Consider the following 12,569-nt stretch of genomic DNA (forward strand, 5'->3'; position numbering starts at 1 on the left):
GTTAATATCTAGCAAAATCAACAAAAATTAAAAGCCATAAGACCAACCAGAATTGGTTGCTAGTTACGTAACTCACAAGATGAATGTTTAGTATTCATCTCAAATAGCCTAAGATGATAAAACTTTTACCTTTGTGCTAGCATTTAATATTCTAAGATGCACTGGAGAGTCTAGATCAAAATTTCAGGGTTTTGATATGTTTCAGTTTTGTTCTCTGCCTCATGATGACAATTTTATCACTAGCTCTTAACACTTATTGTACTAAATTGCTATATTAATATTAATATCAGAGTGTGAAAAATTCAACTGGTAAGTGGTATGCAAATTACCCTAATGCAAACTTTAATGGATTAGAGCACTCAAAAAATTCTTTGAAAGAAAGGTAACTAGAATGGTAAAAAGAGCAAATAAGCATCATTCAAAGAGAACATTGGTGCAAGTAAAAAAAAAATAGTTTAAAGCAAGCATGCCTGATTTTAATCAAACAATATGAACATGATAGTTGGTATAATCCTGGATTATATTATGGGATAAACAGGAAATATTTTTTCTCCATCCTAGTGTTATGTTTTGAATTGTGTCTGCAAAAATGAGTATGTTGAAGTTCTAACCCTTGGTGCTATGAATATAACCCTATTTAGAAATAGAGTCTTTACAGCTGTAATCCAATAGATAGAAGCATTAGAGTGGGTCTAATCCAACATGACTGGTGTTCTCTTAAATTAATGCAAATTTAGGCAGACAGTCATTCAGAAGGAAGACAATGAAGATAGCCATGTGGTGATAGAGACTGCAATGATGAATCCATAAGCCAAGGAATGCCAAGGATTTCTGACAAACACCAAAAGCCAGCAAATACAAGAACTCTATCCTCTAGGGTTCAGAGAGAACACAGCTCCACTGACACACTAAGACTGCAAATTTCTAGCCACCAGAACTGTGATATAATATATTGCCATTGTCTTAAGCCATCTAGTTCATCTTTCACTATCCTAGCAACCCAATTCCATTTTGTCTTGCCTCAAATAAGTCTAGGGAAGATTACATAGATTTTGGATTGGTTCTGCTTTAAAAAATTGACCCTGTATAAGTTTCCACTCTCATGTCTAATTTATATCTCCTCTTCTTTCTTGCCTCCATTTCTTGGTCAGGCTTGTGGGTCAGAGGGTCTGGGGTTGGGAAGACATGAAGGCTATTCTTGTGCATTTCCAATCACTGCAGCATCATAAAAGAGATGGGGAGGAACCTGTCTCTGTCTAGCTTGCCTCTCCCTGCTCCATCTGCTGGGTCTGGTTCTTTGGTGTTGGAACTCAGGAACTGGATTAGGAGAGATGGCAGGAGTTTTATGTAACAATCAGTGGTGGGGCATCAACTTTGAACTTGTTCTTACTAAATTTGGTTCTATAATATTGGCAGGCCCTGTGTTTCTTGGGGTGATGCTTTGCCTTACTCCTACCCACTTAGTCCCCCTAAACTTCTTGTGAGAGAGGTATCTATGTCTCCTTTTGGTGCCTACCATAGGGTCATGGTCAAAACTCAGAATGGTCTCAGAGCTCCTGCCTTTCCTCTTCATGTGCTCCTTCTCAGAACCACAAGAACCACCAGTTTTCCATCCCTCTGCTGTGCCTTGGAACTCAGATGGAAAGGGGTATCTACTTGTTATGGTGTAATATAAAAGCTACGACTTACTGTAAAATCATTCCTTCACAATTCTCTGATAATTTTCCATCCATCACACAATTTAGCTTAAAAACTTTGTGATGCCCTTTAGCTGAGGCAAAGAGAGTATCTTTTCTCCTTTCTAAGAGAAACTCCAAAATTTATCCTTATCTACTTTATTTTTTTTATTTTTTTATTTTTTTTTTTTTACTTAAAAACTCAATTTTATTTTTCCCTACCCTAGAGCAAGACACCTAACACATTACCATTTGTTTTGTAATGGATTGTTACCTCTTCTGCCAAACTATAGAATATATCTTTGTTTGTCACAGATATGCCCACTTTCTGTTTTACTAAGAAAGAGGTATTTAATCTTGCAACAGTCTCTTTCCCACAGTATCCTTATCTACTTTAAATAAGATAATTTCCATTTGAATCCAGTCATCCTTCATATTACTATAAATCCTGTGGAAATAAGGTTTAATAATAGGATTCTCCCTTCTCTGCATTGTATTCTCCAAAGCAAATATAATCATCAAATATACTATACACTTTACGAACCTATTTTATTCTAATTTTTTTTTGTATCTTTTCCTCCACATGAATGTGACCTTCATGAAGGCAAGGGTTTTTGTCTGTTTTATTCACTATTGATTCCCCAGGGCCTTAAATAGTACCTGTCACATTGGAGGCATTCACAAATTATTTATTGAATGAATGCATGAAGTTTGGGTTTCAAGAACATGCTTCACAAGTTTTAAATTTCTACAATTATTTATTCAGTGAAGAAAATTATGGTCTTGTTCTTTTTCTGCTTGTGAGAATACTTAATAGCATAGGCTCCTAAACTTCTCAGAAGTCCCATCATTTTTGTACAACTTGAACAGAGGAATTTACTAGATAATGTGACTATGACTTAGCAGTATGCTACAGTGTTGTGGACTGGAAGTGGAGAGGGGAGTCTAAGATAGCAGAGGCAAGGGAAATAATCACATGAAATGAGCACATAAGAACTTCTGAGGATGTGCCAGTCTGCTGTTTGTACAAACATTCCCTTTTGCAGGGGTTATTTCTGGACAGTAAATCTGTTTACCAGTGATTGTGTTAGGCCAAACACCTCCCAGCATGCAGTATTTCCACTTTTCTGTTGGCACATCTTACAGCCCCTATTTCACAGATGTTCACTGTTTTCTTACTCACTGATGATCCCATTTTAACACAGTAGAGATTTTCTCCGCCCTTGAAGCACTGGGATGGTAATAGGCAGACACATTTGGAAGTGGAGGCTGTAATGAGAGAAAGACAGTATGACTCACCACAGTATTTCAGGGTTTGATTTTTAGCCCCAGAGTGACAAGTACTTAGTGGCAATGAATGAGGAAGCCAGAACAAAAGAAATACCTGAAAATCCAACTGTGGCTGAATGGAGTGATCTGGATGTAAAAGAGCAGAGTGCACTCATAAGTCTATAAGCTGGAAGAGCTGCGTCATCCTTGACCCCTGCTCTCTATCACTGTCCACTTCCATTCAGTCACTACATCCAGCCATACAACCTATTTTCTCAGTATCTTTAGTCCTTTCTACACTTTTCTCATAGGCACTACCTGGTACATTTATAGTTATTAATTACTGAGCTGTACTATGAACCCACACAATCTGCCAAACACTTAACATGCTTCATTTCATTTAACTCTCACGGTGAACATATGAACTATGTTATGCAAATTCTACAGGTGGGGGATAAGCTCAGAGAGACTAAGTGGTTTGCCCAAGTTCCAACATTAGTGTGTCACAGGCAGGTTTTAAGTCACTAATGACTGTCAGGATGGATGCTTTATATAACTTACACAGCATTTGTTAACTTATTTCTAGAATATTCCTGGGTTATGCTTGGGGATCTGTATATTTTAATGAGTAGTTAAATTGGCTGCTTATGAGGAGTAGTTTCAGAGCCACTCAATCACTTCATCATTCATATAAATATTATGTTTATAAAATAGTTTGAAAATAATCATTTGGGGGAAAGTTATCAAAGCCAAAGATATTACATTTAAATAAATGGATATAAGCTCATCATATACAGATCTTACCAGACTTACAGTGGGTTAACATCCTGATAAGCCCATCCTAAGTTGAAAATATCATAGCTGGAAATGCATTTTTACCTACTGGACATGGTAGCTCAGTCTAGCCTACATTGAAAGTGCTGGGAACACTTACTTTAGCGTACAGTTGGGCAAAATTCCCTAACATAAAACCTATTTTACAGTAAAGTGTTGAATATCTCATACACTTTACTGTATACTGTGCTGAAAGTTAAAACAATCTGTAGAGTACTGGTTGTTCATCTCATGTGACTGAGGGACTAACATAGAGCTGCCCCAGCATCATGCTAACCAGCCTCCTGTGAGAGTATTTAATCACTAGGAACAGATCAAAATTCAAAGTATAGTTTCCACCAAATATTTCATAAAAAAAAAATAAGCTGAGTCATCATAAGTTGGGACTATTCATACATACGTGTTTAATCAAAGTTCAAAGTCCTCCACTCTGTGGCCTCAGCATTCCCGTTCAATGTCAAATTATTTCCTCCATTCCAGGTAGAACAGCTCCCTCTCTCTCTTGCGAACAAGACCCACAGCTATTCCAGTTTTTGTCCTTTTGCCAACACACTCCTACCAGCTGATGTGCTCTTTCCCACTTTCCCTTACACGTCCAGTTTCTACAAGTCTCACCTTTCCTGTGAAGCAATTCATAGCCACTTACCTTCACACAAATCTTTTCCTTCGCTAAACTTTAATGATGTAAATTTGCCAGCACTATGTGATGTCTTTATACCTTCTTGCTAATTAAGATTTTCACGTCTTTCTTCTAAAGCAAATAAAGGTGCTCATGTGTCATAAGCAGTAACTATGGCTCATCCAACTGTATGCCCCACTCAGTTCTTAACTAGGTGCTCAATTAACTGTTTCATCAATTGATTTCATAACTAAATTTGAGGTGCAGGGTTAAGTATTCAAAAAGAAATGTATTTGATGGGCCTAGGACACGTTATTAAATATCTGAAACACTCTGAGAATCAGCAGTGATGTCATTAATGAGTTGCTTTTAAGCAGTTATCAGTTCTTTCTCAGAAGTCTTAACTGATAGGACAAAGTATGGAAAGAATATGAGAAGATACACAGAAACCCATAGATTTCCTGCCCTTGGCAGGAGATATTTAATGAAAAAAGCATGCATTGCCCTTCTTTTCTGGCTCAACCAGATTCTTAACCAAATAGATAAGAATCTATCAATAGTTGAGAAAAGTCTTCATCATTGGAAAGGACAGTGTTTAGTGAAGAAAAGGAAACTGTTCCATCCCTGGAGAGAATATGGGTTTCCCAAGCTTGTGGAAAGAACCTTGTCATTCCTCACTGCATTTAGTAAGATTATTTTCAGACTACAAGCACTAAAAGGTCCTTCCCACCACTTCCACTAATTCATGTTCCAACACTCAGTCCTCATGCTTAACAATCCCTCCAGGCCAGAAAATACTTTTCTCTCTCTCACAGCTCTTATCACATACTACCTTGCATGAATGTTGTTCATATAATTATTGTGTTAAATTACTCCTCCAAGTATTGTGAACCATTTGAGTGTACAAAAGGTCCTTAATCTTCAGGCCTGTTACCATAACCTCTTCAGTGCCTTCAACATATTGGATACTAAATGTTTACTGAATAAAATTTCCCCTTCTTTTAGATGATGGTGGATATTTTGAAATTCAGGATAAACATTCATCACTCATAAAAAAATAAAACCTCCTTGGTAAGTCATTTGTGTTCAAACTTTTGAAAAGTGAAATTCATCTTACATTGAACTTCTATTTTAAACATTTTATTTTAGCTAGAGAAAAAAAAGAGTAGCAAAGCACACCCTACAGTCAACACAATTTAAAGTGGCATTCAATTCAACTCAAAATTAATAGTATCCCAATTTGCCAAGAGTGGGTTGGGTATTAAATACATTTCAATACTTTCTCTTCATAAATGCTGAGGTTTGCACAATGATACTACTCTATAAATACAGCTGAACAAATTCTCTGTGACACTGACTTCTGCTACCAACTAAAGAAGGCTGGCTGGCAGTGGGGGAAATTGCTTTTAGTTTCTGATTATGTGATAGATCAAATAATATTTTAAATGGCGTACATCTCATATTAAGAAATGTTCATGTTTTATTTTGATTACCTTAAAAATTAAAAAATGAGTCAGTATTCAAACATTTTAGTGTTCTTTTTTTAAAGTTAATTTACACTCCTGGAGATTGTGCGATCTAGATAAACATACAGCAGAGAGGTAAAAGTAAAGACAGTAACTTTGATGTAATGTAGATTATTTTTCACTCAAATTTCAGAGAATAATTTGTGAGAAAATAACAAAAAACAGTTCTTTGCAGTAGAAGAGTTCCGCGATAAACAAGGAAGAATGGAAGCTGATATTAAACATATTCCACATACTTATACTGCATAAATATTATAGTATACATCCATTTTTATTCTCCTTGCTACTCAATTTCCTATTTTTTTTGCATGTTTTGACAATAATGTGCTTACACTATAATTTGCAGAGAAGAAGGGTCATATTTTAAATAAAAAATGATGTTGCATCATTTTGAATACTACCATGAATTATTGTTCCTGACAGAGGTATCAGGTGGGAAATGGAGTAAGTCAGGCAGCTAAACAATCAATAGTAATGTTTATCTACAAGGTGATTTCACGCTGATTAGAACTGGGCAAGGTGTACACTGGGCCCTGGTTTGCTGTCTTTTACATGCAATTGCATTGTTCAGGTGTGGCATGAAGTTTAGAAGCTCTGGACACTGACTTCTGAGTTGCCTCCATCATATGACCAGCTGACTGTGACACCTATGTCTACCCTCTGTTATGAGTTCAGTCCTGCCACCTGTCAAGGGAGCTGAGTCTTGATCATCAGATTTAAGTGGATCAGGAAGGAACTGGATTTGGATAATAAGACTTCTCCCCTTTCCGAAGACCAAGCTGAAGATCATTGAAATGGGAAGTAAAGAAGAGTCAAAAGCAACAGTAAGGTTTTTGTCTTTGTTTTTGCAAAAGTAAGGTGGTTCTAGCACAAGTTAGATATAACAATTCACTAAGTTTCCATTGTATACTTTATGCCTCTATTATGAAGATGTGGCATAAGGGAAATCTGTTTATTGAGTTGTTAATTGAGTTGTTAAATCTTAATCCTCCAACCCATATTTACATATTATATGAAACTTTAGTTGGACTATTTCAGGGTCAAATTTTATCTTACAAATGTACTGCTGTGAAGTTTCTGCTTTCAAGCAATTCTCAAATGAATATGCCAATAGTAAAAACGCTTATGGAAAATGGAAATATAATGCCACTTTATAAGTGTCAAACTGGCAGTGACATAAAGGAATGATAGCTCCACATTTTGGAATTAGGTGGAAGGAAGTGTGTATCACAAATTGTCGATAGGGATAGAATATAATATGATATAAATTTCTGGAATGCAAGGTGATATATCGTATCAATAAAAACTATAATATAAAGTAATATTTACATAGAAATTCCATTTGCTAAATTATGTCTTAAGGCACTAACTTATAGATTTGTTTGTGATAGATTTGTCTATCATGGCTCTGTTTATAATAGCAAAATATAGGGGAAATCTAAATGCATACTATAAGTTTGGTTAATAAATCACAGAATATCCAGACTCTATCACATACATTGAAAATTATCTGGCAGAATAGTATATAACATGGAAACAGTTTCAGGATATTAAGTGAAAGACAGCAACACATAAAATAGAACTTAGAGTGCAATCTCATTTTATTTTTAAGCAATTTATAATATAAACAGAGTCATCCTAGAGGCATTGGAGACCCTCAGGAAAATTTTCCTATGGGATACCTAACCATATAAAGAATTAAAATCACTCAAATTACAGTGTCAGCACCATACTAGCATGCACTATCAGCAAATCTTAAGAAAGAACACCCTGCTGACTTGGGCTCAGCAGACTGCTCTCTGAGAAGGAACACCTAGGTCTGAGCCAGGGATGACTCCATAGGCTTGATTCCTATGCTCCTCAGAGCACCGGGGTGACCCTTACATGGTAGAGGAGAGAAGCAATGAACGGTCAGAGAATGTTCTACAGAAACAAACTGTCTAGACCTTTGAGGAATGTTGTCTAAACTCAAGACATTCTGTCTGAATAACACTGCCAGCCCTTGCTGTTGCCACACACTGCAGGACAACTTAAACACATTGAGGAATGTGCTCCCAGCAATTGGTATCCATGCAGAACACACTTGAGGTCAGAGAACTCTACCCAGACAGCATGCTGGTGCCAGCCAATACCAACTGCTAGAGGAAAACTTAGACAATGCTGATGAAGGTTCTCCAAGCTGTGGGTGGGGAAGTGTGCCCAAAGCATGAGATTGGGTCAGGCGCTCTTCCTTCTGGGATCTAAGGGTGGTTGGTTTATATGCAGAGAAAAAAGATTAGAGAGATTTACACCAAAATTGTGAAAGCAGATTTATAATTGTGGGTGGGTTATATTTTTCCTTTCCTCTCAAACCATTTCATAATTTTTTAAATAATGAAATGAAATTTTCTTGATGAAGGAAAGGCTATTTTAAGAAAGTATATACATGCAAGTAAGATGTTCTAGTTGACATGAAGATTAAGTGAAAACATTTCTAGTATTTCTAGGGCTTACCTGAACATTTTTCCCAGTCATAGCAGGTGTCATAGCCACAGGATTCTTTCTTTGTGATACTGGATAAAAGTTTTGTCCTTTCAAGACCCCATTCTAACTCTGGACCATCTTGGCAGGAATCAATATGTAGAAAATGGAGTTGCCGATTATTTGAACATTTTTCAGCCAAAAATTTACAAGCCGGTGAAGTAAAATAATGATTGGTGTCCATATCAAACACACAGAGATCCTCTGAATAATGGCTGCCCCAGAGAGAAGGCAAGCATTTACATATGAAGACCAGGAGGAAAAAACAGATAGTAGTCAATAAATATGTTAACATCCCACATAGTTTTCTTCCCTTTAACCATCACCCTTCCCCCTTCCCCTTTCTCATTTTTTCTTCATCAGACACCCCATTCATTTGCATCCTGTAGAATTCATGTTGCTCAAATTTCATCTTAATCTTGGCATTACTTACATACACATTTATTTTGCAAGATATAGAACTGGAGTTTAAACTGAAGCTAATGCTATATTGGAACAAATTCAGTTGAAAGCAGCTCTTTAATTAATGAGTACCATTAGCACTCTTGGGGTTTTTTCTTGTAAACAAAAGGCAGTTATAACAACAACGAGGACAAGTCATGGAAGTCACATGAGGACATATCATATTTCCTCTTCTGTACCCTCCCCCTACCACTATGTGAATGAATAAACTGACAGAGGTGTGTGTGTGAAGTCCATGCTCACACCACTTTCTCTTCCCCACGTGTTTGGAATCACACTTGCCCTATGCTTAGGGGGTAAGAAGAAAGGCTTTCAGATAATTGAGTCTGAACTTTAAAAATGGGCAGGAATAAGTCTTTAAAACAAAACTGAGATTATAATAATAAACAAAAGCCATGCAAGCTGGAACTGGCTGAGAGATAATTAAGAAATCTGGCCTCCCAGAGAGGAAAGACACATTCAAAAGTACATCGGGGGTATCAGTGATGTGAAATATTACTATGTGTTATGTTTGTGCTTCAAGAAGCCCAGTTCCTCTATCAAGCTGTTCACACTAGATTGGTTTTCCCAATTACCAAACAGTCCAGAGAGGATCTCTTACCTGCAGTCTTCTTCAGGAGACATGCAGATGCATTCAGATCCTGACTGTTTCTGTCCTGGTTGACAATGGCCCCTCAATTTTGTCAGAGTATCTGAAACAAAAGAAAAAGGGGGAAAAGAGCAATTCACAGCATGGATTCCAAGTGATAAGCTGAAATTCAGGAGAAAAGGCAGTGGTTAAAGGCAGTGGTAAAAGGTTTATCTCCTGCTGATTAGAGCATTCATTTTGGCTGTTCCAAATACATTGTTAAGAAATAGTCCACCTGAAAGACCTTTTCTAGCACTGAGCACTAGCTGCCATTTATCAACCTAAAATTGTTACCAAGTACAGAGAACTAAAGAAAATTGGATTGGTGAAATTTTTCATTTGTTTTTCAAATATTCATTGAAACACTATGATATTTCAGCACTGTGTCGGGTTCTGGAGATAGTGGATTAAGCAAAATTTGATCTAGATCTTGCAGATGTACTATAGTACATTGCACTATAGTTTTGCGGAGGCAGACATACAGATAGAATTGCTTGTTATTGGTGATGTTAAATATAAACCATATACACGAGAATACTGATGTAGGTAGGAAGGCTAGGAATAGTAAACGGGAAGAAAAAATGGAGAACACTTGAAGCAAAGGAAATATCAGGCATGAAAGTCTCATAAGAGGCAGAAAGTGACTTTCCTGAAACTGAATGAGGGTAAGTTTGGTTAAGGAAAATCAAGATCACTGAAATTATGAGTTCCCCAGTAAAAGAACATAAGTGAGGTGAAGGGTCAGATTTGAGCTTTGAGGAATTCCAACATTTAATGTCCAAGCACAGTCAGGAGTCAGTGAAAAACAGAGCAGCAGCAGGAGAGGTAGAAGGTAAACAAGATGGTGGTATATTTTGAAAGCCAGGTAACAAATGTATGTGCAGAAGGTGAACACAGTTGAATGTTGAGAGATGAAGGGAGATGAGAACCAAAATAATGTTCATTGCATTTAGCAATACAGATTTCATACTGAAAGACAGATTTTTCTATAAGAAGAATAAATGGGGAAACATAACTCCTGAATGTAGTTATTTGTCTCTGCATGATGTTCTAGACACTAGGATATTACGATGGGGCAAAAAGAGACAAAAGTAGCTATGGTCCCCCCTTTTTTTCATTATTTTAAAGGATTGTGGGATAATCATTAATAAAATGATCATAGTTACACACATACTTAAGATAGAAACAGTTATTTTTGATAAAAGAGAACATGGTTCCAGGAGATCCTGTCATAAAAAGACGATGGCTGAGAAATGTAAGCAAAACTCCACAAGGAGATGACGCCTGAGTGAAGATGAGCAATCCCATAGTGCGTGTGTGAGGAAGGGGGTTAACATTTTCGCAAATTTCCATGAAAAATAACCTGAAGAATTCTAAGGTTATTCAACAGTTCAACTCCTCCTACCCTTTTCTTCACGTGTTATGAAAACCCAGGAAAAACAAAGAAGGCAAAATGACAAAGAGTCTGGGAGATTAGCTGAGTCTGACCCTAGCTGTCTGACCTTGGGTCTAACTGAACCACGGAGCCTGCAGTTTTTCAGAACCAAGATGGGCACATTCCTACCTGATCTTGCATTCATCCTCAAGGCGTCTCTGATTAAGAATGAGACATCATTTGCACAAGCATGTTGAGAAATTTGAAAGATATGAATGAGAAGCCCTCTGAAGCACCTTCCAAGAAACTGCAGACCAGCCGATGCCCTCGGGGCCTCCTGCCCTTCCAGCCACTCTCTCTGCTCCCATATGGCGCACTGTGTTTCCCAAGTCTGTTTTGTTTGTTTCCAAGTCCATTTATGCTAGTTTTTACTGTGACTGTGTAAGGTGATTAAGCGTATAAACTGATAAAGGAGGAAAAGGGGAGTATTTTTATAAAAACTAAGCTGAAAATTTTAAACAACTAAAGATGATTTGTAAAAAATTTTGTTTTGAATTTGTTGTGAATAACACTACTAGAAAAAAGGAATATATATAATGTAATTTATATATAATTTATACACATACACACACTCACAATGAAAAGGGGGAAAGGAAAAGGAAGAAGATGAAGATGAAGAGGATGGTAATGGTAAGTTAGTTCTAGTGCAGCTTTTTTTTTTCTTGTCCATAATTTATTTACGCTCCCTGTATATACCCTGCTCCTTTTAGTTTTATTTATTTTTTCTCCTCTTCTCAGCCGGCGCCACACTCCAGCCTTCACAGTGACTAGCTTCTGCAGTTCCAGAGCCTTCCCTACCCTGCTCCTTTTAAAGAAAAAAGACTGAAATGTAAGGCTGTGTAAGATCTGTTTTTAAACTAATTGTGTCTTTTTTGTGGGGGGGAGGGATGCTGTTAACACTATGAAGTGTGTCTTTAGACAGCCTTGTCCTGCTGCTATCTTCTTAGCCACTATTCTTGCCTGGTAAGAGGATGGCATGGAAAGTTAAAGCAGGATTTTGTTGACTCAAAGCACAAATTAGTTACATATGGGGGTGGTAGTTTTTCATCTTTAGTTGTCTCTGATAGAGTGTACATGAAATAATTGTTCTGTTAACTGAACACCACTTTGTAATTATCCCCCCAAAAAGTTGCAAATGTTCTGAATGCTTCTAAGTAAATGTAATTTTTTTATTAAAAAACTAAAAAAAAAAATTTATAATCTTAAATAGGTGTGTATTGGTTGGTTTTTATTGTTATTTATTTAGATTTGCTTAAAAGTGCATTAAAATGATTTGATTACTGGATTGGTTTCCACTCTTTTTAGTGCTTCCTTTTATTTTTATGCATGAGGCATTTATATCACTGGCTTCAAGCTAATCTTGACTCTGGTTAGAAGTGAGCTAATGCTATAATACAGTCTTTTTCCATAGGTCATAATTCTTTTTCTTTCTTCTTCTTTTTTTTTTAATTAAGGTAACATTGGTTCACAACACTGTATATGTTTCAGGAGTACAGGATCACATAGGAAGAGGTATTTTTTGAAGTACCTCATGTGTAGTGTGAAAACCCAATGTTCTAGAGGAATTTACAACCCATAATTATGGTATGGGATAACATAG

General features: G+C 36.7%; 1 protein-coding gene across 1 annotated transcript in view; it reads right to left on the reverse strand.

Annotated features, from left to right (window-relative positions):
- Positions 1-2,763: 2,763 nt before the first annotated feature.
- Positions 2,764-12,569, reverse strand: part of C6 (complement C6) — a gene marked incomplete at both ends in the record, with an annotated part of 45,723 nt that continues 35,917 nt past the window's right edge. Inside the window, 3 exons of the mRNA XM_084233775.1 lie at positions 2,764-2,945; positions 8,418-8,659; positions 9,508-9,598. Of these exons, the coding sequence (XP_084089901.1) occupies positions 2,764-2,945; positions 8,418-8,659; positions 9,508-9,598 (515 nt within the window). The remainder of the gene's footprint in view (positions 2,946-8,417; positions 8,660-9,507; positions 9,599-12,569) is intronic.

Source organism: Talpa europaea (assembly GCF_964194135.1).
Source record: "Talpa europaea genome assembly, chromosome: 5".
Lineage (NCBI taxonomy): Eukaryota > Metazoa > Chordata > Mammalia > Eulipotyphla > Talpidae > Talpa > Talpa europaea.